The sequence below is a fragment of the Eulemur rufifrons genome, chromosome 19, assembly GCF_041146395.1.
Source record: "Eulemur rufifrons isolate Redbay chromosome 19, OSU_ERuf_1, whole genome shotgun sequence".
Classification (NCBI taxonomy): Eukaryota; Metazoa; Chordata; class Mammalia; order Primates; family Lemuridae; genus Eulemur; species Eulemur rufifrons.
This window is the reverse complement of record NC_091001.1, coordinates 45435609-45461950: the sequence shown is the minus strand read 5'-3', so window position 1 is coordinate 45461950 and position 26342 is coordinate 45435609. Positions and strand designations below refer to the sequence as shown.

Below are 26342 nucleotides of genomic sequence, written 5' to 3'. Positions count from 1 at the left end.
ACAGGCGTGAGCCACCGCGCCCGGCCTTTGAATGAATGTATTTTAAAACCAGAATCAAAATATTTTTATGACATATAACATCCTAAACAAAAAAATTAAACTTCTTCTTAAAGGAAAGCAAGAAAGGAGGAAGCCAAGGGGAGACCTCAGAAGAAGCAGAAAGGTACTGAATTTCTGGGGACTGGAAAAACTGCATTGCTATATGCTGTTCCTAAGACGCTTGGCCCAAGTCTCAAAAGGCAATGGCACATCCCTTTACTGTTGCATTCCACCCCTCCAGCATCACCTTAGTTGCACATTTTAGGAGCCCTTATCAGGCCTGCTGGGAGTTTAGGACCTCCATAGGAGCTCTGGCCATCATTTTCTTGGTTCTATCTTTACTGAACCTATATTCTAGGTGGTCTCAAGCAAATATATCTATGAATCATTCTATAACAATGATTGTTTCAACAATGCTCACTCTGAATTTCCACTTAATGACACAAACTGCATTCTGCCACAAATTCTTAAGGACATCTGCATCTTAAGACTCAGCATCTTTTCATTACTGACTGAGTGTAAAAGTCTCAATTCAGAATCATAGCTATTAGAACTGGTAGTAACCTTGGAGGCCATTCAGAGACAGATAATACCAGGGAAGCCTGGAAAAGTTAAAAGCCTTGTCCAAGTGACAGAATTAATGCTGGATCCCAGTGGGAGAATTTTTAATTCCCCGTCCAGCGTTCTCCCCTCCATATGCCAGGCTCTATGCACCAAAAGGCTTTGCATGTGCTGTTCTTTCTGGTAGGAAAGCTCTTCCCTTCTCCCCCACTTAATGAATTTCAGCTCTTCCTTCAGATCTTAGCTCAGGGGTCAGCCAACTCTGGAGCAGGGGCCTTCTCTGGCTTTCTCAATGCAGTCAAATTCTCCTATTACACACGTTTGCCCCTTTATATAAAATCTACCATTGTTGCCATTTTGTATTTATTTGAGTGACTACTTGACTACTGCCTGGCTCCCCGTGAACTGCGAGCCCCACGAGGGCAGGGTTTTGTTTGTCATTGTATCCCAGGATGCCTCAGTGCCTAGCAGGCCTTTAATACACACTAATGAGCTATTTTTGCAGCTTCTGCAGAGGTTGTCCATACCTGTTTCATCTTGAACCCACATACCACACCAAGACCCTGGGATGTATTTTAGTCAATTTTATGTTCAAAATTTAGCTCAGATTTTGTCTACTTCTTTAAAATAGTCATTCTTAGACTTCATATACTAAGATATAATAACCACAAGGATGGAGTTGTAGGGACTGAAGGTAACTGACCCCTAAGACTGGGAAGAACATAAATAAAGAGCAGCCTGGCCTCCCATCTTAAGCCCCTTCCCATGCCCGTGGAAGTCTCAGAGTGAGTGGAATGTTCTCACAGTATTCTGAAGGGGGAGCCATCAAAGAGGGATGCTCAGTCCCCTTCAAAACATAGCCACACACCCTTCTTTCACTCTGCCTCATTCCAAGCTGTCAACAACTTCCCTCATACAAAATACTTCCTGCTGACCCATGCTTGATAAACTGGATTTCCTGGAAATCCAAATTCGCTGCAGAGCCCTGGAGTAGAAAACTGAGTTCCAGAAACAACATTTACACACAGCCTTCTTTTCTTTTCTTTTCCTTTCTTTCTTTTCTTTTTTTTTTTGAGACAGAGTCTCACTCTCTTGCCTGAGCTAGAGTGCCATGGCGTCAGCCTAGCTCACAGCAACCTCAAACTCCTGGGCTCAAGCAATCCTCCCGCCTCAGCCTCCCAAGTAGCTGGGACTATAGGCACGCGCCACTGATGCCTGGCTAATTTTTCCCATTTTTAGTTGTTTGGCTAATTTTTTTCTATTTTTAGTAGAGACGGGGTCTCACTCTTACTCAGGCTGGTCTCAAACTCCTGAGCTCAAGCAATCCTCCCACCTCGGCCTCCCAGAGTGCTAGGATTACAGGCGTGAGCCACTGTGCCCAGCCCCCTTCTTTTCATAGGTTGCTTTAACATAGCATCTCATTTTTGTTGATATTTGACTAGTATTTTGTTACAAAAGTAAGATGTATAGAAAATAAGAAAAAGAGTTTTGTTTCTCATTTGAATGTAATATAGTTTTTCTGTATTAGAAAAATAACTCATTATTATAGAAAATGTGGCAAAAAAAAAAAACAAAACAACGAAACACAGATTTACCCACAATGATACCAGCCAGAGTTGCTAATGCTTTGATGAATTTATTTCCTATATTTTTATCTATATATGCATTTTAAAAAATAATAGGGGTCATTTTTAAGGCTTCCAATAAAAATCCTCATTTAACAGCAACCCAGTTTGAGTAGTAAAGGCCTCTGATGATCTTCTCTGTGTAAGAAGCCTTTTCAGAGCTGGCTATTGCTGTTGGCTGCCTCTGTAGGCATTGGCCTAGGTAAGGAAGCTGGGCATGCACAAGGCAGGCACCCGTCTGGGTGCAACGTGAGGGCAAGGCCAACCGGAAACCATCATCACTTGGCATGACAACCTCATCAATACCACGGGGCAAACATTTTCAACTAGGATACTTACCCAAATTTTGTCTCCTGGACTCTTTTTCTAATGGCCAGAGAGATATATAAAACCAACCCAATCAGAATAAATCCACAAAAGCAGCCAAGGATGATGAGCACAGGATCTGTGTTGCCAGGTGCCGGAGTTGATGAAGGGGCATAATCTGCCCAACCTGGTAAAATACCAACAGAATCGATTCAAACATCTCTTTGGGATTCGAAATACATGAGAAACATCGGCTTGGAACAAGGAAGAACACATCAAAAGCTTTTAGAATCTAGTTAAATCTTTTATCTTTTATAATCCACAAATGCAGGCAGCCCTTACTTTGTGCAAGCTGAGACCATGCGCAGTGATTTTAATAATCAGTGGGAAACTAGCTTGCTTTAATCATTCTACAATGTGTGTGTTTGTGTGTGTGTATATACATATTAAAATATCACATTCTACTCCCTACATGCAATTTTCACTGTCAGTTAAAAAAGAATAATTTTAAAAATCAATGGGAAAACTATGTTGGTCATAAATGTATTGGAAAATGAAAAAATAGTTAAAACTAATATTTACGTGGTGCACTATAATTTAAAACATTAAAAACATTAAGAATTAAAGTGTTATTTCTTTGTAAAAAACTAATCAAGAGTAGGTTGAACAGAGTTTACCTCTTCTAGTCATGTAACTTATGATACAGAGAAAATACATTTTGTATTTTAGAGCAGTGGTCCCCAACCTTTTTGGCACCAGGGACTGGTTTCATGGAAGACAATTTTTCCACGGATGAGTGGGTGGGGGGAGGCAGAGCTCAGGCGGTGATGTGAGCCATGGGGAGTGGCTGTAAATACAGATGAAGCCTTGCTCGTTCACCTGCTCACCTGCTGTATGGCCGGGTTCCTAAGTTTCATCGAAGAGAATTTTTCCACAGGACGGGGGATCAGGGGGTCAGGGGTGGAGCTCAGGCAGTGATGTGCAGCCCAGTTCCTAACAGGCTGAGGACTGGTACGGGGCCATGGCCTGGGGGTTGGGGACTGCAGTTTTAGGGAATTGTCACACACCTTTCTAAGTTTGGATCAACTTCCAGTGTTTTATCTTTTGTGCTTTCAATGTTGTAAAATACCTCTGTGAATTCCTTTAGTGTTAAGTTTTTTGCCAGTGTCACTTTCTCTGGGACATTTCCATCCTTTTTTGTCACAACTTCATTTATGTCAATAACTTCACCTTCACTAAGTACCTCAGCTGCATGTCTAGTCTATTGAACAGTAGCAGTGTGAACATGCCACGGTCCACTTACATTCAATTCAAATTTCATTCCCACAATATCACTTTTCGCTTCTTTCTGCACTTTCTTCTTTGTTTTCCCATTCCCTGTTTCAATTTCCCATTTTTATAAAGTGTCACATGGGTTTGTTACTGGGAGACAGGGAAGCAACACAGCCATGTGCCTCCGTTAGACGTACACAAACTGAATGATGGTTATGCAGTGACCAGTCACTAAAAGATTTTGAAAGAAGTGACACCACTGGTCATGATGCACATCTGTTATTTACATGGTGATCCGTGGCCTGAAGAGCTAGCGCCCAAGTTTATGCTTTAGGTAATTACAGTAGATATATTAATAAGATGGTAACTAAAATTTGAACCAAATTGTTGGGGAAATAATGTTATTTAACTGTGGTAACTGAAATTCATGCATATTGGAGCTGTGCAAGGCAAGGACTGCCTGTATAGCAAAGCTTTAAAACATTTTAGAATTTATCATGAATGAAGATGAAAACTCTGTAGCCTTAAACACTTATTTTTTTAAACTGTCCCTTTAGAATCAGAATCTCATTGTCTTTGAATTCCCACGAGGTAGACACATCTTGTCTCCCCATAACCAGTGACTAACGTTCCCCAGGTACTGAGCCTGGTGGCTGCAGGAATGCCATGTGGTTGCATTTCAGCACTCAAAGGGAGAGCATGTTTGAGAGTCACTGGGAACAGACGTGAGAACTCAATCATCTGCTCACAAGTCCCGTCTACTGCTGGGTACAAAGACCATATTTGGCATGAACTTGTAAATGTACAAGTCACACTGATATAGATGCCTATGTGGGATTTTATGAGAGCAGTTTAACATCAAACAACCTAGGGCAGATCAGAGTCAGAACACAGTTGGCTCCACTGGGCTATGGAATCAAGCACAGCATTTGAACCACTTGGGGCACCACGGTGGCACCGTGCCAAGGGACACTCCAGCGACATGCAAAGGCCAGCACGCATGGCTGGGCATTTAGTTCAGTCAGCCCAGGGTAGTCAGAGGATGGCTTCCGTAGGAAACATTTCATGTTCTGCACAGACCAAATCACAAAGCACATTACCCAAGGCTTGAATGGATAAAAACATGGCAAGCAGTGCCAGTGCTGCCTAAAACTTAGCAAAATAAGCACTAGCAAATAAACAAAGAGTGTCAATCATAGAGGGCTAAGCCACACTGCTTGTCCAGACTTCAGCTATGTACAGCACATGTCATTTCAACTAAATTCAACAAGTCAAGTCAAAGTTGGTATTCTGAAAGGACTAATCTTCCTAGAACATTATTGTCATTAATAGTAACAGCAGTAGCAGGACCCATGGGTATCAGTAGTTCTGTGAAGTGTGTTACCGTATCTTTATCATTGCAAAAATTCCTTTTGGTCCTTATTTGTCATTCTTTAATCAGCCACCCACCCCACAGGTTACCCTCTGGCAACCTGTGCACTGCCGGGACTGCCACGTTCTACCAGCCAATGGGGGCCCCAGCTCTCACCGCGCGTGGGGATAAATATCTGCACTGGGTCACTGAAGGGCCCGACTCCCCCTTTGGTGACGGCCGCAATCCTCACTGTGCACGTGGCGTTGTGGACTTGAACAGAAATCCGAGCACGGCTGCCATTGTGGCCGACTTCCTCAAACAGCTCTTTCTGGGGACAGATAGGAAAAGAGGAAATGAAACTCGAGGCGCTGGGGGCACACTGCTCGCCCACAGTTCCTTCTGAGGAAAGCCGTCCCGCCCACGTCTAGGGGCCCTGTCTCCACAGCATTCCTGACTCACTCAGGACACAGCCAATGGAACCAAAAGGCAAGTGGAAACTAACAGCAACTTCAGGCCTCTGGGGAAACCAGGGCCATGAGGGCATGGCACTTGAGTGGTTGCAAAGAAGCTTCTAGAAGAGAGGGAGCATGTAGCAGATGTATCCTCAAGACCCCCATGCTCAGAACCACCCACAGCACAAGGCCCCAGCGTCACACTGTCCCTTGACGTTGCCCACCTGCCAACCACCCTTGATCTAGCACAGCGGGCTCCTGTTCCTTGAAATTATAAGACTTTTGATTAAAATCTACAAGGAGGAGGGCATTGATACTATTTCTTTCTTCCAGTGTGACAAATGTGCATTTTTTTCACTTTTTAAAACTCTGGCTTTGCTTTATGATGTTTTAAAGCCACTGCCGTCCAATAGTGAGCCATTAAAACATAGGGAAAAACAACCAGAACTAAGTGTTTATACAATATTTCCCTTGTGTTTCCAAACCTTGATGATTACAGTGTTCTCTGGTGTAGAAAACAATTGTGTGTTTAGGCTGGCTTTTCAAATGAAAATTTTAGGAGTCGTGAAAGCTGACATGAAACTCTAGGAACATGTCTTTATCTCTGAATTTTAGAAATTTGATTTCAGAGAGAAATATTAGGTCATATGAGGCACATATATCCCAGATCATCAACAAACAGCAAAAGCACATTTCTGTTGGTAACTTTATTCCCTGGTCACTTGGTCTCAAGTCAGTCACTTCTAGTGATGGCACAAGATGGCCCCAACTCAGCCCATAAGGACAGCATGGTCCCACCATTCACAACCAAGAGAGCACTGGGTCCAGAGACTGTTTCTACATCTAGACAGGCAGGGACCACCAGGACCAGAAATGTCCCCTGTGTAGAAAAAAACAAACTGCTTTTGCTCTGCTCTCACATCACAACAATCAACAAAGAAGACGTCTGTGACCTCCGGTCACCAAGAAGTAGGCGGGAATTTTTCCCCACCAGCAACCAATCAATCAACTCTGTAGAAGACACCAGCGGGGCATCCTCCAACCCAGTTCAATTCTGACACTACCTGCCTGACATGGCGTCAGATCCCACAGGTTGATGGCTCAGTCCCACAAGAGTGGCCCCACTTTGGGTGCCAATCCCAAGCCCCAGGCTGTTTTACCTGTGTTTCTGACCAACTGGCTATAAATTGGGGTTCCCACAACCCCCTCCTTAGATTCCTTTAATTTGCTAGAGTGGCTCACAGAACTCAGGAAACACGTTTACTGGTTTATTATAAAATATATTACAAAGGATAAGGACAAAGAGATGCACAGAGCAACCCAGTTTTGACTATGGGTTAGTTGGTCATTCTGTATTTAATTTGAGAAGAGGGCAGAAAACCATGTGGGAAGGGGTGCAGAGCCCATGCCCTCCCTGGGCACACCACTCTCCAGGAACCTCCATGTGTTCAGCTATCTGGAAGCTCTCTGAACCCCATCTTCTTAGGCCTTTTATGGAGACTTCATTGGATAGGCATGATTGACAACTGCGTAGAAATGTGATAGGACAAAAGGGGTGTGATCTCATACTAATAGACTGAGTGGGGAAACCAGCAAGGCCTGTCTGTTCAGATTCTTCTTGGCCTCTCTGTGCAATGTTCCTTCCTCCCAGGTATGGGGAAAGACTTCTTCTGAAATGAGGGTCTTATGACCTACAATCAGATAAGGTCAGTCAGCAAATTTCTTTATTGTCAGCTCCAAGATAAAAAGGTAAGGGAAGATTCCTGCCTTTAGGAAAGAAAGAAGCAAATGAAAGGAGGGCAGGAGAAAGTCAGACAGAGAGATTCTGTTTTCTGGGGCCCACTTCTGAGACCTAAAGTGCCCCAACATTACAACAAAACTGTCTTTCACTTTTAAAGCTCTAAAGCTGCTTCAGGAACCAAGGACTATTTTATACATTTATCTGCTCACTGAACTCTTTTTTCATAGATCCACTGACACTTTATGGGAATAGGGATGGAATGGGAAACACTAGCCCACACTTATCAAAAGACTGTCCTGCTCACAGAGAGAAAGTCTGCAGCTGCTTTATCAGTGGTGCCTAATCTTTTTGGCATCAGGGACTGTTTTCATGGAAGAGAATTTTTCCACGGACCAGGACCAGGGTGGGGGTAGGGGGATGGTTTCAGGATGATTCAAGCGCATTACATTTATTATGTACTTTATTTCTATTGTTATTACATTGTAATATATAATGAAATAATTATATAACTTACCATAGGTTGGGGACCCCTGGTTTAGATGGTATAGCTGGCTCCACACATCCAGTCCCTAGTGCTATAAATGCCTACAAAGCACGTCCTATGCCCTGTGTTCAGAGGGTATAAAGCTGAACACGACACAGCTCCAACTTCAAGGAGAACAGTTTGTACTTGCTCCTTATCTTTGGATTTTAAGCTCTGATTTAGAAGGCAAGGGATATCAAGAAAATAGAACAACAAAAAAGTAGATATCTTTATTAAGATATAATAAATATCCATAGAGTAAAGATCGGGAGGTTCTTACTCTGAAAGTGGCATACAAGTTGTGGGATCACAACGGTACAAGCTTGTCTCCAGTATAACTGCAATAACCCACCCAAAGACCACTTCCAAGAATGTTCTGAAATTGCATGCTTAGTGCAGTGATAAGTGAAAGATATCTTTCAGAAATATCCAACTCCCCTGACTTACATAAAGAAAAAGTAGCTTTAGTAACAGTTTTCTAAAAATGGAAATGAAAAGACAATTTTGAGAGATGAAGTTGTGTTTCAGCCTTGCCCTTCCAAGATGAAGGGGGTTTAAGGAAATCGGAGTGAAGGATGCCAAGATCATCTCAAACTTCACTTTGGGCGTGGTGTCGGGGCTCCTCCCAGGGCTGGCTTTCTTCAGTGTTCTTATTTGCCTCCAGTTGTGGATCATGAGCTTGGAACTTAGCTGCATCAGAGAATGTTTCCCAATGTAAAGGGAGGCACCAAGTCTTTGTTGTCACAAGCCCGTCGTGACGCACAAAGTGAGCACAACGCAAATGACCTTCTCCTAGGGATGATCCAACATCTCCAAGGAGGTAAGTGACTGGAAAGGTCACAGCCCTAACTGCGGCAGTACTGTTCTCCCCACAGAGGGGACCATTCTGAACAAAGGGCAGTGAGAACGCACAGCACAGCTGAGTGCTAATGGCATTTAGTATACAAGGCTCTCCAGCCACAGTCATTCATAAGATTCTCATCACTGCTGCCTTTCAGAAAGCCTCAGCTCAAGAGGTCCTTTCTAGAAAAGTAGCTTCACCCATACCAGAAGGAGAAGGCAAGAGGATGACATGTAGCTCTTTAAACAAACTCATGCCTGCTCCAGTGTATGCTAGTAATAATTATTTTCTGCCAACCAGAGAAAGATAAAATTCCTATTGCATTGAAATAGCACTACTGAACCTTTATGCTTAGTATAGATAGCATTTGGCCTTGTGACAAAAAAGACTTTCTCTAAGAGAGGCATTTGATTCCCCGACTCAGCCAATGGGGAAATGCAGTTAATCCAGTCACCTTGCACACATGCCTTGGGACAAAAGACCAGGAAAGGAGATGTTTCTCTTTCAGCTGTTACTTCTAAGCAGGATTATTAGTAACACCATTATTATTTACTATAAAGCAAAACAACAAGGACTTCTAAGCCCTCTTCTTTTTCCTCTACTTCCGTCACCCACTGCTTCCAACAGTCTGCTTTCTGATAGGTAATCTGAGGCAGGAAAAGAAAAACAAATCCCACTTGGCCTTTCGGAAAATAGCAGTTTTGATAAATGCTGGATGATGTGAGGTTAAATATGATTGAAGCAAAGCTTGGACATCATCAGGGGGTGCAGCCGTCTCCCCACTCACCCTGTTCATCTTTCAGCCAAGGAGCTGTGTAACTTTCATGTGATGCCCATATGAATGCCATGAAGATGCATCTAGTGTTAAATCTGTTAGGCAGATGACAACACAGGAAGCGTGATCATGGTAAAGAAGAGACAGTCTTGATAATGAAACCAGTGCACAGTGCATCTGCCCTTCCATGGATGTATCATGTCACAAAAGGAGTCAGTTTTACCCCACTCTCTTCCTTTCCCAGGTGGAAAAGAGACCTGTCTGGAAGCTGCCCACCCAGCCACACTCAGGCATCATCACTCGTCTGCCTCCCCTACTTCTGTCCAGTGTTGGTACCACAGCAGTGATCTTTAGACTTCACAGAAATCAGAATCACATGTCCCTCCAGGTTTGACTGACAAAGTCATCGGAAGAGCACCGGCTGGTTCTTAGAGAGGCAGTCACTATTTCACACGTAGATCCCCTTGGCCTTTTGTTTGCTATTGTGTGGAATTTTTTTTATGCATTTTATTTTTAGACAATCTATATGACATTTTTGTTTCTTAAAAACAATGCTTCTACACCAAATAAATCGTGGACAAAATAAATGAAGAGCTCAAGATGACATCAGTCCCATTTATATTAAGTCCGTGTTGTGTGGATTACAAGCAGCAGCCAGTTATGATGACAGGTGATAGATCCAAAGTAATTGCCAAATTTGTCAATATTTTCCCATTTCTAAACATTCCTAAAGAAAATCACATACAGGTCACACCATCCTCACGGTAGTCCAGCACAGCAACCACGCAATGCGGACTCACGTTTTCACCCATGGTAGTTTTTGAAATTAGCAAGGATGTGTTCAATTTGTTCTGTGGCCCCTGACATAAAAGGTTTTACTCTTTCTGGTCTCTGTTCTTCAAGTTTGCCTTTGATTGACCTCATGTAATCTTTGACGTACTTCTTGTAGGCTTCTTTTGTGAAGCTGGTTTCCTGCAAATGAGTGATGGTTCTCGACAACATCAACACTGGTGATCACTGTGCTGTGAGCACCTTCGTGCTCAGGGCCTCCAGCAGAAGCACTTCCACCAGTAAGCCGGTCATCAGCGTTACCCTCCGTCCTACTCTCTGTCTTCACCTTCCCTATAGCCCGCCCATGGTCTCCCAGATCTTGTAAATGGCAGAGAACATCTCATCGTGGCTGAGGAGGTCCTTGTGGATAATCACAACCACAGCCAGGAGTTAGAGCCAGAGCGGTACAACCGGAGCAAGCGGCACCGGGAGGGAGGGGGAGCGGGCAGAAAAGCCTGTTTGCTATCATGAAATAAAACTAGTACTTACACCAGAGAGTCCTTGCTGAACTAAAGAGGATCTTGCCAGCCTCAGATTATAAGGCAGGAGCTACCTGATGTATCGATGCACCCCCACCCCAGCCCTGCCCGGTTCCAAGCACACACTAGTATTCAAAACAATCACTGTTGACAATCATGATATATGTTCTCAGTGAGCGAGAAAACCTTCCTAGCTGGCAGGAGCCAGCTGCTGAGTCACCTGGCCAGACTTGGTAGACCAGCGTGGGCCAGCAGTGTGCTCTGGTGGAAAGAAGGTGGATGTGTGTGGGGGGGTGTGTGTGTACGTTTGTATGTGTATGTAGGTATATCTGTGTGGGGTGTGTGCATGTATGTATATGTAGGTGTATCTGTATGTGGGGTGTGTGTCTATGTGTATATAGGTGTATCTCTGTGGGGGTGTGTGTGTATATGTACATGTAGGTGTATCTGTGTGTGGAGGGTGTGTGTATGTGTATGTAGGTGTATCTGTGTGTGTGTGTGTGTGTGTGTGTATGTTGGTGTACCTGTGCGGGGGGTGTGTGTGTGTGCAGGTGTGTATGTGTACATAGGTGTATCTTTATGCGGGGTGTATGTGTGCATGAGTATGCAGGTGCAATTCACACTGAATTAAACCACTGGCTCTCCTGGGTCTCCAGCTTGCAGATTGTAGGATTTCTCAGCCTCCATAATTGCATGAGGCAATTCCTTATGATAAATCTCTTTCTACACATATGTATTCAATTAGCTCTCTTTCTCTGGAGAACTCTGACTAATACACAAGTGCAAATCAAGTACCACCTTTGCTGGAAAAGGCAGTCTGCCATAGGCACCAAGCACTTTGCACATCCTGAGTGTGCCCAACTGCAAGGTCTAACCATCTGCTGACCCCGAGCCACTCTGGGGCTGGTCACGTAGGTCGAGGGGGCCACAGCATGACTACTGTGCAACTGCACAGAGGATGGGCTTGTTTGCTGTTTGCTACACAAAGTGTTGAACCCTGGGCCCTGGGCCCCTCGGCTGCACAACCACCATCTGAGCCCATCACCTCACCCCACGGGACTGGAGGGCAGGGAACCTGTGCCACTAGGCTGATGTTCCAAGGGGTGCTGTGCCATGAGTGACAAATTCCCTTTCTCTGGCCCACTGAGTCTCATGTCTAATTTCAGTTGCTATGCAGCTCTGCCAGGCCAGCTGGCTCCCTTGCCGAGTCCTCTTATTGGGCGTCAGTTTACCCCTTGCTATTCTCTATGAGGTTGGGGTTGTTCCCTGACAATCTTCTTCTGAAAAGAATCCCCTGAGATTTCCAAAAGTCTATGAATTGCCAACTGCTACTCCCTGACCTCATACTATGAATATCCGGGTAGCTCACACTGTCTTCCCAGAAGAGCCTCAATTCTCTGAAGGCAAAAATGAGGTGGTAACGGAGGATGAGTTCTCCGTCGATTTACTAAATAAATAAATGAATGAATGGATGAATGAGTGAGGAACTCCTCAAAAGACTCCTCCGTCACCTCTAATTTTTACTATATTATTTATATCCCACCGAAAGGTGCCTTCCCTAACTCAATCACATCATGTCTTTTCACGACAAAATGAAAGCTTCTAAAACAGAATTAAACCAGCAAGTCAAAAGGCAATGATCAATCGTGCCCTGTTAGGCTTCAGACTTACAGAAGTCCCCACACTGTGCCACGTGTGAGAGAGCTGGTAGCCCACCAGCTCCCCGTCCTGGCGCTTAATTGGAGGCTGCATCCACCTGACGTCCACATCGTTGCTAGATTCATTCAGAAACACAGTGACGTTGAAAGGGGCTGCGGATGGCGCTATAAAAGAAAAAGGAGAGAAGGATGAAGAACCACAGAGAAAAGCACATATAGATTCATTCTTGTCTTGGTTTTTGAGTGTGTGGTTTTCAAATGCTCCATGAAAAGTACTCAAGTGAGACAGAGACTAACAGCAGATATTGACCCTCTTTTCAATTAAGGACCACTGAGATATGACATGAGTTTTAACAAGTAAGCCCTACCGAAGACTTGAGATCCATCTATGAGGTTGAAAATGTCACGAGCACCCGGGGTAAAGTAACAGAGAGAGGAAGGCAGGGAAGCAGGAGGACGGTGCGCATGGAGCCCCGGGGAAGCAAAGCAGACACAACTCAGGGTCCTCCGACAGAAAGCTGTGGGGTAGAAAGACAACATGCCAGGCTGGAGATCAGCCTGTGGCATTTGAGATGCGCAAGACAGGGAACGCTGCTGAGCTCAAAACGAAGCCATCACTTTAAAGTGCAGAGGCAGGAGTTTACTGATGGTCTGAACATAGCTAATCAGTTGATACATTAAAAAATGTATATCTATGTGTGTGTGTACATGTATAAAACAATCTGGGAAAGAAGTCAAGATCTTACTACAGTCTCTTTTGGGAGAGAGGAATGTGACTGTATCTATTAAAACTGAAAATAATATGCTCTTTGACCAAGTATTTTATTTCCAGGAATTTAATCTGTAGGTGGTGTTACATTCACTGCAGCGTAATAGTGACAAAAGGGAATAAATGTAATGCTCGGTCAATAATTAAGATATAAATTTTGATACATTTCCAGTGGAATACTTGCTACCTGGCCACTAAAAAGAATTAGGTATATCATGTGTATTGATATGAAAAGATATCCAAGGGGGAATCAAATTGCAAAAAATTATAAATTGATCCATTTTAGAAATAGAAAAATAAATTTTTTATATATAGAAGGAATAAAAACAATTGGCATAATATATAACAAACTGTTGCCTGTAGTATTTAGGGAAGTTAAATTATATATTTCTGATATGTCTGAAAGGAAAACAAAAGGACACTATAATCCTCTTTGTCTCTGCTGATTTCAGGATCAGTAATCATGAAGCTAAAATGAATTTCATTAAGGAAATGTCATACAGTTGTAGCTGTCTATGAAATCAGTCACATACTTTCAAATCTGTTGTAGGATTTGTGGATAAACATGGCCACCTGGACATGTGTTTATGTCTGCCTCCGCCCCAAACTCCTCTATGATGACAGTATGGAATTTAACAAGATATAAACTCCCAACTCAAAGAAGAGTCAACAATAGAAGAGAAATTTCAACACATATTTGAAAGCTGAAAAAGAGCTGAAGAAGGTATAATTAACTTAGCAAGCCAATACTCCCCAAAGAACCACAGAGAGGTTCAGAAGCTGTGGGCCCAGGTACTAAAATGGGGACTAAAACTGGGAAGATCAATGGGAAGTTTAATTAAGAAGTATTAATATTTGCCTTTGGGAGGCTGAGGCAGGAGGATCATGTGAGGCCGGGAATTTGAGCTCAGCCTGAGCAAGAGCGAGACTCGGTCTTTACAAAGAATAGAAAAATTAGCCAGGCTTGGTGGCAGGTGCCTGTAGTCCCAGCTACTTGGGAGGCTGAGGCAGGAGGATCACTTGAGCCCAGGAGTTTGAGGTTACAGTGAGCTATACTGATTCCAATGCACTCTAGTCTGGGCAACAGAGTGAGACCCTGTCTCCAAAAGAAAAAAGAAGTAGTTGTTCCTCAAGGTTCCTCTACCTCATCCCTACCCACCTGGCGAGAACGCCCTCAAATATCCACAGAAGACAAGGTAGGTTATTCTCTGAATCAAAAAGCCACTGAACTTAGGGCACCAGCAGAATGGAGGCATGGGAAGGGCCAGACTGAAAACCAGGGAAAAAAGTGGAAGTTTGTACACTGAATAAGGAGGGCTCACCTAACTCCTTCTCCCTGCCCTGGGCCCCTAGAACAAGGCAGCCATGTTTAAAGTCCTGGGGCAGGGGACAGCAGACTCCTTTTCTAGAGGAAGTGAGTGGCCACAGAGGAAAGAAAACCAGTTTTGACACTTGGGGGTATCTTCACCAGAACACTTAGGTCACTGCCCAATCACGTAACAGTGAAGCCTACGAGCCCTGCCCACACTCACATATTTCCAACCAAATCGCTGGTTCTTCACGCTTCAGTAGGAACAGACAGAAGGCCAGCAAAGGTCTGGGGAAGTCTCCTTCATGAATGTCAGAGACCAAACAAACACACGGGATAGAGGGCTCAGAGGAGACAGAGCCAGTGCAGGGAACTAGAGAAAACTAAAAAACAAACAAAAATAATTAATATACCCAAAGATAAGAAAGAGTTCTCATGACTGAGAACCAGAAAAAATTGTCAACGAAAAAAAAAACTTGAAATTAGCAACATGGAAAGTAAAATGAAATATTTAACAGAAGAATTAGAAGATAAATCAAGTGAATCCTCAGGAAAGTAGAGTAAAAAGGCAAAAAAATGAGGCCAATTTGAGAAAAGAAAATCAAAGAAGCAATCGAAGGGATCTAACTAACAACTGTCTAACACATTTCTGGGGTGGGGGTGGGGGCAGAGATTGGAACATTTTCAAAGAAAAAAAGTATAAGGAAAACCCTCAGGACTTTTCCTGCATTTCCAGATCAAAACGCCACTGAATGTTCATGATGACAACCACAACAAATTCTACATCATAGCTCATCACAGTACTGGAATTAAAAAAAAAGATATTTTAAAAAACTAAAAGTAAAAAACAGTTCACATAGAAAACTCAAGTATCAGAATTCTCCATAGCAACCCATGACACTAAAAAAAGCAGAATACCTTTAAACTTTTGAAGGAAAATAAGATAAAATAGAATCATAAAAATATTTAACTAACCCAAAAGAAAGGGGAAAAAGGAGACAAATTACAGAAAGAACAAACAGAAAATATGATGGACTTAAACCTACCCATTTGAATGATCACTTTATATTTTAATGGACTAAATACCTCAATTTAAAGATAGAGATTGTGAATGGATTAAAAAGCAAGGTGTATTCTGATTATACATATATATTTAACAAAGTATATGCTGCTTATATGAAACACATATTGAATATATACATATAAATAAGTTAAAAGTAAGGATGAGAGCTGAGCACAGTGGCTCATGCCTGTAATCTCAGCGACTTGAGAGACTGCGGACTGCTTGAGGCCAGGAGTTCGAGACCAGCCTGGGCAACATAGTGAGACCCCATCTCTAAAAAACATTAACAAAAATTAGCCAGGTGCAGTGGTGTGTACCTACAGAGCCAGCAACTCGGGAGGTTGAGACAGAAGGATCGCTTGAGCCTGCAGTGAGCTATGATGGCACCACAGCACTCCAGCCTGGGCAACAGAGTGAGACTCTGTCTCTTAAAAAAAAGTAAGGATGAATAAAAATTATAGCATGTAATCCAAAGAAAGCTGGAGTAGCTATATTAATATCAAAGTAAATCGCAGAGCAATATTATCATGGATAAAGAAAGTAATTTAATAATGATAAAGTAGTCAATTTATTCGGAAAGCACAGTAATATTAAACATTTCTATACAAAATAAGAGAGCTTCAAAACCTTTAAAACAAAACCTGCTATAGCTGCAAATAGAAATAGATAAATATACAATTATAGTCACAGATTTCAATACCCCTCTATAAATAATTCACAGAAGAGGTAAACAGAAAATCAGTAAGAATACAGATTTGAAAAGCACTATCAGCCAGCTTGACCCAGTTGGCATCTATAGAACACTCAGTAAGAGGAGGATACTCAATCTCTTCATGCGCACACTGGTGATTTACTAAGATGATCATATTCTGGAGCGTAAAACAAACCTCAATAAATTTTAAAGGAGTCAAGTCATATAAATTATGTTCCCTGGCCCCAATCAAATTAAATTAGAAATCAATACTATTTTACAAAGGTCCCTGGAAACTAAATTACATAGCTAAATAACCACTAAGTCACAGAAGAAATCATAACAGACACTTTTTAGAAAGTATTTTGAATTGAATGAAAATGGAAATACAGCATATCAAAATTGCTTTCAAAGGTTTTATTTTTTCATTTGAAAAAAGAAGATATTTTCCAATTTTGGCACAAGAATTTATGCAAGGATCGAGCCCTCAAAATCCCTGCTCTAGACCTGTCCTGCCATCTGCATGAAGATTGAGCGCTGACTTACGAGGACAGAGAGGAGGGCAGGGGAGAGTCAGAGGAACTGAGAGCTCTAATTAGAGAGTAGCGGAAACTGCGATTCAAAGTTAACAGAGCTGCAACAGTCATTCCAAAACTCACAGAAAAGAAAACAATCTCTAAAATCAAAAGCAACACTCAGAAAAATCTTTAAAGTTTAAAGACGTAAACACAATTTGCTTTGGCCAAGAAAATACAGAGACAATAGTATCTACTGCATAGAGTTGCTGTGAGGATCTAATCAAATAACGCATGGAAAGCCCCTAACAGTGTCCCAGGCACGCAGTGGGTGCTTGGTGAACGTTAGGCATCCGCACATCGTTACTTTTCTTGAGTTTGATGCTACGAATAATAATTCTTGTGTATTATTATATTTTAATTTAAAATAACACGTTTTAAAAAGCATGTTATCCCTATGTAAAAGAAAGTATTATCTCTATATGACAAGTTTAAGTTTTGTCACTAAACCCTTTTTGAGCGTAGAAGAAAAAATCTTTCCCATTTTCATTGGCCACCTCAATAAAATTTTCCTCCAGAGAAAGTCCAAAGGAAGCAAAGTTTAAACTCTCAATCAAGCCCCTGAAAAGGGTTCGTTCAATCACATGCCATCGGGGGCAATATTCATCCCGAACCCCAGGAATTACCTCCTTCGGTGGTGCCGGCCAGAATCCAAGGGCTCGCTGCGGACCAGCCTATTTCGTTCATGCAGGAAACACCAATGCTGTAATTGGCCAGGGGTTGCAGCTGCTCGATTCGGTACAGATGTGGTGAGGCAGAGGTGTTAAAAGTCATGACTGAGCCATTACTCAGCGGATCAACTTCCTTGACCTAAATGAGAGTAAAGGTGTGGACCAGGCATTATTAATAGTCAGGCGGTGGGAATGTCAGACGCGGGGCAGGCATGCACTCAGCGCACGCGGTGCTTCCTCTGCTCCGAGGGGAAGGCCTTGCTTCCTTTCAGGGAACACGCGCACGTTCCCACTGGCATTACTGTGCGTTATTCATGCTGCCCGGGCAATGACCGAGGACCTGAGGAAAATGCCTAAAGTAACCACTCTCACTGTGCCAGGTAACAGAGCAAATAATTGTAATATCATAATGGTTATAATTTATGTTATACTGTAAAATAAAATAAAGTAGCACCTCCTCTCTCAGAGCTGCCTCAATTCTTTTTTTTTTTTTTTTTTTTGAGACAGAGTCTCACTCTGTTGCCCGGGCTAGAGTGAGTGCCGTGGCGTCAGCCTAGCTCACAGCAACCTCAAACTCCTGGGCTCAAGCGATCCTCCTGTCTCAGCCTCCCGAGTAGCTGGGACTACAGGCATGCACCACCATGCCCGGCTAATTTTTGTCTATATATATTTTTAGCTGTCCATATAATTTCTTTCTATTTTTAGTAGAGATGGGGTCTCGCTCTTGCTCAGGCTGGTCTCGAACTCCTGAGCTCAAACGATCCGCCCACCTCGGCCTCCCAAAGAGCTAGGATTACAGGCGTGAGCCACCGCGCCCGGCCTGCCTCAATTCTTGATTTCTTCTTTCGGCTGCTTCACAGAATATGCAACAGAGACAACAGATATCGCAGGTGGCTGCCAAAGCCTGAAATATTTACTGTCTGGCCTTTTAAAGAAATTATTTCCAAATCCTGCTTCAGAAGATGGGTTTCTTGATTTTATTTTTTAAAATCTGTATTCTTTTTAGTGTGTGACCTGAGGAACCCCGCTCTTGCCTTAAGGCTAGTTTTAGTGTGTCCTTTATTCCCACTTCTGTCCGAATGGAAACTCACCTCCAAAAGCACACATAAGTAATGCAGATTTTGTAACTTTTTTTTTTTTTTTTTTTGTGGGGAGATAAAGGAAAAAGTCATTTGCCCCTCACCCAGCAAACTTTCCTCCAAATCTCCTCACCTTTTCCTCTACAGACTTTTCTAGTCTCTCCACAATCCTCTCCAAATCCATGCATGGGCAACAGAGGGACGGTCCCAGCAAAAATCTAGTCCTAGGCCAAACTTCTACTTTTTTCCTTAAGCATAGCTCCTGTCTGGGAATGGGCATAGAGGAGAGTTTGGGATTTTTTTCAACTACATGCTTTTTCAAAATTTCTACCATATGTAGTTCTTATAAAATCAGAAGAGACAAAATGGTATTGGGTAAAACAAAAGCAACCAAAAGCAATTTGGGAAAAAAATCTGCAACCCACAAAATGTATTCCCGTTAATAATTGGCTTGCAATTATGGGCTGTGGATATATAATGCTGTTATTTTAGAATATATGTGCTTGAAATTTAGGCCAAGGGGCCATAAATAAACATCTTGGAATTCCAAATGCCCCGGTGGGTACCATGAGGGTGGTGTGGGGGCTGAGTTTCCCCTCTGACTCAGACCCCACAGCGGGGCCAGGAGGGCATCAGTTGGCCTGAGGAGCCACTAGAGGAGAAACAAAAAGCCATATGCTTATCTTGGTGGTGGCTGTTGGCAGATACTACTTTGTGTTTTTTCACATTAGTGTATGCACCTACTTCCTGGTGACCAAAGCTAAGGGGGAGGAAACCTCTGGCTGTCCACCCCCGCCCCATTTCCGGAGTCATGCGAGGAGCATTTCCAGGCACAGGGACACCCTTTGAGAACACGTTCCTGGAAGACGACGGGGTTTCTATAACAGCCCTCAGTAGGTCCTAGGGGAAAAGAGGCCATGTAATGGCAAGAAGTACGTGAGGGAGTTAAAAATAGGAATGGAGCATGTGGCCCAAAAATGGGTGAAGAAAGGAACCAACATCAGGACCAAAGGAAGCAAGCGGGCGTGTCCTGCTAGTGCGTGGATCTGAACCTCGTCCAAAACATTCATGTGTTACCAAGTCAGAGTTTAAAATTATAATTTTACAAAACTATACTTGGTCCTTTCAGAACTAAGAATACATTGTTAATAAAATATAAAAGTATAACTTCTAGAGCCTGAGCTGACTAACCCCATTCGGACTGCCAGAGAAAATAAAGGATATCCAGTTACATTTGAATTTCAGAAAAACAACCAATAATTTTTTAGTGTAGATATGTCACAAGATTACTCATGTAATTTAATGGAATGTCCTGTATTCATATGTCATAAATCTGGCACCTCTACCAGGGATGGAAGGGAGAATGGATGAATAGAGGCCAAGCTAGCCAGGGGGACAAGGACAGAATAAGCATGTCCGGCACCACAGGATCCAGGATGGGCAAGAAGGGCCTGGAATTTGGCTGTCCCAGGATGGTTCTTCATGTGGGCCATGGACACCCAAAGCCACGGCAAAGAGAGCAAGCAGCTGAAGCCTGTGTGTGATCATCTTCTACTGCCAGGGGTGACCTGATGTTTTCAGACCTTCCAACAGTCCTACCCCACCTCATGTCCACCCTTGAGGTAGGGTGATACGCTTCCCGGAGTGGGTCGTCCTCATGTGGGAAAGCACCACGTGCCCTCTCAGACTCTCCAAACAGCTCAGCAACTTGGTAACAGTTTTAAGAAGAATTGGTCCATGCTTCAGTTATGTCCATATATATGCCTGTCTACTCCCAGGGAAACAGGCCCTAGTTGTTTCTAACAAAAGAGCCATAAAATACATGAAGCAAAAACCAACAGAATTGAAGGGAGGAGGGAGAAATAAGCAATTCAAAAATAAGAACTGAGACCTCACTTCACCATTCAATAGCAGATAAAACCATTAGTCCTAAGATCAACAAGGGAACACAAGGCTGAATGAGACTGTAAACCAACCACTGAGTAGACTCAACCAACACACACAGAACACTCTACCCAAACACAGCCGAGTATACATTCTTCCCAGGTGCACAGGGAACATTCCCCAGGACAGAACCTAGGCCATAAAACAAGCCTTAATTCATTTCAAAGGACTGCAATCATACTAAGTATATTCTCTAAACTCAGTAGAATAACATTAGAAATCAGCAAAGGGAGAAAATTTGAGAAACTCACAATTATGTAGAAATTAAAAAACGTACTTCTAAGTAACCAAGAGGACAAGGAAGACATCACAAGGAAAATAACAAAAAACTTGAGATGAACAACAACAAAAGAATCTTATGGGATGCAGCTAAAGCAGTACTTAAGGAGAAATGTGTATTATAAATGCCTATGTTTAAAGAAAAAGAACTTTCAAATCAATAACTAACCTTCCACCTTAAGAAACTAGAAAAAGAAGAGCAAACTAAGCCAAGGCAAACAGAAAGAGGAAATAAAGCTTAAGGCAGAAATGAATAAAATAGAGAATTAGAAAAACAATAGGAAAAATTCACAAGACCAAAATTTGGGTCTTTGAAAAGATCCATAAAAGTAACACACCAGGCACGGTGGCACATGCCTATAATTCCAGCTACTTGGGAAGCTGAAGCGGGACGACTGCTTGAGCCCAGGAGTTTCAGACTAGCCTGGGCAACACAGTGAGACCCTGTGTCAAAAAATAAATAAATAAATGAATAAAAATTATTTTTTAAAAATCTGACAAACCATTAGCTGGACTGACCAAGAAAAATAAAAAAGAGGACTCAAATGACTAAAATCAGGAATGAAATAGGGGACATTACCACTAGCCTCAAAGAAATAAAAGGGATTACAATGGAATATTATGAACTATGTTGCATACCAACAAATTAGATAACTTGGATAAAATAATCAAATTCCTAAAACACACAAACTACCAAAACTGACTCAAAAAGAAATAGAAAATCTAAATAGACTTATACCAAGTAAAAAGACTGAGCTAATCATTTAAAAAACTTCCCACATAGAAAAACCCAAGACCACATGGCTTTTTTGCTGGTGAATTCTACTGAATATTTAAAGAAGAATTAACATCAATCTTTTACAAACTCTTCCAAGAAACAGAAGAAGGAATATGTCCCAACTCATTCTATAGTATTATACTAATACCATCCAGTATTATACTAATACATCCAGTATTATACTAATACCAAAACCAGAAAAAGCTATCACACAAAAAACCGTATACCAGTATCTCTTGTGAATATAGACACAATTAGATAGTAGTGATGGTTGCACAACTCTTGAATATATTAAAAAACACTGAATTGTATACTTTAAATGGGTGAATATTATGGTATATGAAATATTAATATATTTCAAAAAAATTGTTAAAAAATGGATATCCTTGGGGAGGAATTGTAGCCACAATAAGAATTCCTAACACTTACCAATACTTGAGTTGCGTAAGAATTAAGCAAGGCTGGGGGTGGTGGGCTGAAGGAGGAGGCTATTTTGGGGATAATACATGTTTTTACTCTTCAGGGAAGGAACAGCTGTTAGATAAGAGTGGGAGGCATTCAGAGCAGAGAAATTAATTCCTCTTGGTAGTAAAAACATCTGGTTGTCAACACAAAATTCTTTGGAAGTCACTTATCTAAGCTGAATAGGCATGACTGGCCTGTGTCAGGTTAACGTGTTTTTAACTAATAGGACCAGACATTTAGGAAACTAAAGATAATTCCTGATCCTACTGTATGATAAAGTACAAGGCAGAATGCATTCATATTTTCAGCAGATAATCCTTGCACGTTCAATAACCTGTTCTCACAAGCAATGTGTCTCCTGAGACTGCAGAACATGGTTCAGAGCTCGCTGGGCTAGAATTCTGGTTCTGTTGCTCATAGGCTGTGAGTCTGGAGTGCTGGTGTGTTTTAACTAAGACAAGGTCTGCAAAGTCGCTGGGCCATTGTGAGTGCTCAGTAAACAGTAGTGTTATTGCCACTCTTTCCATTTCTATGAAATGAACACTTGAGAGCAGAGCGTAGGATGGATAACCTCTATGTCTTATATTCCTGTTTCACACCAAGTTTAGGTAGTGGTTAAAAATGGCTGAAGACTCTACAAGGCCTGTAATCCCCAGGTTCTCCCAGGAAATGCAGGCTAAGGTGTTACATTTACTAGCACAGATGACTTATCTTGGGCTGGCCCTTCATCCCTCATTGCCACCAGCCCACGAGGAGCCACGCTGAGGAGTGCCTGGCTTCCTTAACTCCTGGTCTCAAGCCAGCCTTCATTTAGTGATATATTTTTGCACCTTAAAATTAATTCTCTCTGGTCTCATGATGTTCTCCCCTGGAAACACGTTTCTCTTCTGTTGGGCCTCCGGACCATGCATGGGAGGGAAGCAGCATCGTGGACAGAGCATGGGCACAGAATGGTGCATGCACAGTGGGCACTGAGGAGGCGGGAGGCCAAGGGACTCTGAGCAGAGGTGGAGAAATGTCCTCCATGCCCACCCTTAGGGGGAAGAAAAACACATAGACTCACCGAGCAGCAAACAACCACCTCCCCTCTTCATCCTGGAGGTTTACCTGAATGCTGCAGTTCCTGAACGGGGAGTATCCATCAAAACCCGGGACCCAGGAGATCACAATGCTGTGTGCCGTACTATTGTGCACGTACACTGCAGTTGGTGGGGAGGGGATTGCTACGGAAAAACAAAGACACACACACACACAAACACAGTTACAGACCACAGGAGCCCACAGCTACCAAACAAATGCATTAATACCAACCTTGTTTTAGTTTCTTGAGATTAACAAAAGGAAATACATGTCTTCAAGAGAAGCCACCCTAGCTTGAGGGTAATCGTATTAGCCTGCAGAGAAGTCTTCCAGTGATGGACCAGGGAAGTGGAACACAGACCCACTTTCCTGCTGATGAAATGAGGAGACCTTTTCACTGGAAAAGGATGTGGAGACATTCACATCTTTTGTTGAGTACATGTTCAAGACCCTATTGTGTGTGGCCACCTGGGTGGGCACTAGTGCACTGAACAGGGACAAAGACTCATTGCCCCGCCCTCATGCAGTGCATGGCCCATCGGGGGAGACCCACATTAACCAAGGATAACAGCACCCTGTGCCCAGGAGAGAAGGGTGCCACAGGAGCACGTGTGTGCGCAAGCATGCACGTGTGGGTGTGCGTGTAGGGGGAGAAGCTTTCTAGGCCGAGGAAACAGGTAAGAGTTTAAGCAAAGGAGCCAACTGCCTCTGCTGGGGGAGGGGTCTGCGTGTACAGTAATGAGTGTGCAATGACCTTGGCTGCACGTGGGACAAGGACAGCTATTTCAATGAGAATCTGAGGAGGATCTGAAGTTTGGGGAATCATTTCTTTGTGCTAAATTTAATTCTGAATAATTACACTCATAATCAAAAATGATGGCTAACATTTTTGTGTGCTTGCTATGTACCAGTCACTTTATGGACTTCTTCATCTAATCATTATTAGAACCCTGTTAGAGAGGTAGTCTTATAATCCCCATTTATAGATGAGGAAACCGAGGATGGGAGAGGTTAAAAGCTTGCCCAACATCACAGAGAGGTTGTAAGCAGTAGAATGGGGACCCGAATTCATGTCTGCCTGACCCTAGAGCTTGTGTCTCTCAACAGGACACTAGAGGCCTATTGCAGGGGACAGCAAGCAGATGGGCTCGAGCACCAGCAGGGACTGGGAGTCTGGTCTACACTTGACCAGCCGTATGGCTCTGGGCACAGTTACATGCCCTCTGTAAATGGGGATAGTGACAGTGCTGCTCCACGGGGCTGAGGTGTGGCGGTGGAGCAGGGATGAGAGAATGAGCAGGAGAGGAGGAAGGTGGGCTGGGACCATATTAAGTGTGCGCTGGGTACCACGTGATTCAGGAGTTTTGGTTTTACTAGTAGAAACACAGCTTGGTGAGTGGGGAAGAATCAGCACAGTGTTTGACTCACTTCCCTAAGCAGATTATCTGTAGAACTGCCCTAAAGTATCTGCCTTTTCAGATCAAAATTTGACCCCAGGATGGACACGTTTGAAGCTCTGACTCGGGGGCAGGGGGCAAGGGCAATATATGTAACCTGAACTTTTGTACTCCCACAATATGCGGAAATAATTATAATAAAAAAAATTGACCCCATATACCACAGTAATAACAGATTAGAAAGAAGGAGTTTTGGTTGCTGCTATTTTTTTTTTAAAACACATTAAGTGACCGTTTCTTTTCTTGGTTGCTTTGGCATAAATTAAAATTTTACAATAAATGGCTTCAAAAACGTAAGTTTTGGAAATAGGATTTAATAAAATAAAACCTTAGCTGAGATTCTGTGTGAAGGAGGAACTTACAGAAGTGCTTCTCATTTTGTACATTTTTAAACTTTAAGAAGTTTATACTTTATGAAAATATCTTTACAAATTTACACCCACTCATGAATTTCTGAAATTCCCAACATATCTTTTGAAAATTGTAATAATGGGATTTGTAATGAAGGAAGGAAGTTATACACTTCCTCCAGTAATAACTTTTAGTTTGCTAATTTTCTTATTCCGGTGAACATTTAGAAAATGCCCATTCATAGCCTTCATCCAGTTCATTTGCTGAAACTAAAAACAGTCACTTTTTTGAGTATAACATTTTTGTAATTTTGAATCCCCTTCTGTATATACCCAACCTTTAACTCATTATTAAATACATCCTGCTTTTTCCTGGCATTGTTTTCCCAAGGATAAGATAAAAGCAATATGAGAGCAATATCTACTTCTCAATATCCAAATTAAGATCAAATACTAAAACAAAATTTGCTTGAATTTCTATGAGAGAATAATGAAGATGATTTAAAAAGAGGTAAAAAAGACAGAATTTACTTGTGGGTTTTCTCTTTTTTCCAAATTTCAGGTTTGAACACTGTGGATCCCACAGAAGGATTGGAATGTCTCCACTCAGCTGGGGGACCTTCAAGCACGTGCCTTTAATTCTGTTATTGTATGTAATTCACTGCCACGCAGGCACAGCGCACAGCCGTAGTGAAATCCTAGCTCAGAGGAAGCAAGAGGAAGAGGGAGATCAGGAGATAGAGGGATAGGAGCACTGGGCTCCGGAAGAGTCACTCTGACCTGTTCTCCGCTGCTCCCTCTGAGTCAGTAGCTGGCAGAGACTGGTGTCAGGCCCAGCTGGCCTGGAAAGGACAGGGCCCATTCCCTAGATCATGCCCCAAGCCACCCCGTCTCCAGGGCTCTTCAGAGTTAATGAGGACTAGTTCAGGGTGGAAGAGGGAAAAGTGAAAATTGGAGTTAATACGATCCAGGGTAGCTTATTTTCTTATTGGACTAAGCAGAACTAAGCTAGTGAATGTTTATCAAAGACTTATGTGCCAGGCACTGTTGTGAGTGCTTTCACTTGCATTTATATCACTAAACCTCAACAACAAGTACGTTCTGTAATTATCCTCATTTTTTAGAGGGGAACACTGAAACCAAATACGTGAAGTGACTTGTCCAGGGTCACAAAGACTGTCGGCAGGAAAGCCTGGACTCGAACCCGGGCAGCTGTGCACAGAGCTCACGCTGCGCTCCCACAGCTCCCAGAACACACAAGAACACTGGCCTTGCCGCTTACCTTTGATGTTGACCTGCACGCCCTTGGACACGGTCAGCCCTTTGTCATTGTGGGCCTCACAACTGAAGACCGCCATCTCCGTCAGACCTGGAA

The 26342-nt window shown here is 42.7% G+C and overlaps 1 protein-coding gene and 1 pseudogene across 1 annotated transcript in view; both read right to left on the bottom strand.

Moving 5' to 3' along the window:
• The window catches only part of MERTK (MER proto-oncogene, tyrosine kinase), a 104416-nt gene that overhangs the window by 30097 nt on the left and 47977 nt on the right, over positions 1–26342 (bottom strand). The window contains exons 5-10 of the mRNA XM_069494103.1: positions 26250–26336; positions 23188–23303; positions 17491–17674; positions 12471–12622; positions 5332–5485; positions 2565–2718 (exon numbers count right to left, since the gene is read on the bottom strand). Of these exons, the coding sequence (XP_069350204.1) occupies positions 2565–2718; positions 5332–5485; positions 12471–12622; positions 17491–17674; positions 23188–23303; positions 26250–26336 (847 nt within the window). The remainder of the gene's footprint in view (positions 1–2564; positions 2719–5331; positions 5486–12470; positions 12623–17490; positions 17675–23187; positions 23304–26249; positions 26337–26342) is intronic.
• On the bottom strand, positions 10207–10707 carry LOC138400057 (translationally-controlled tumor protein pseudogene; annotated as a pseudogene).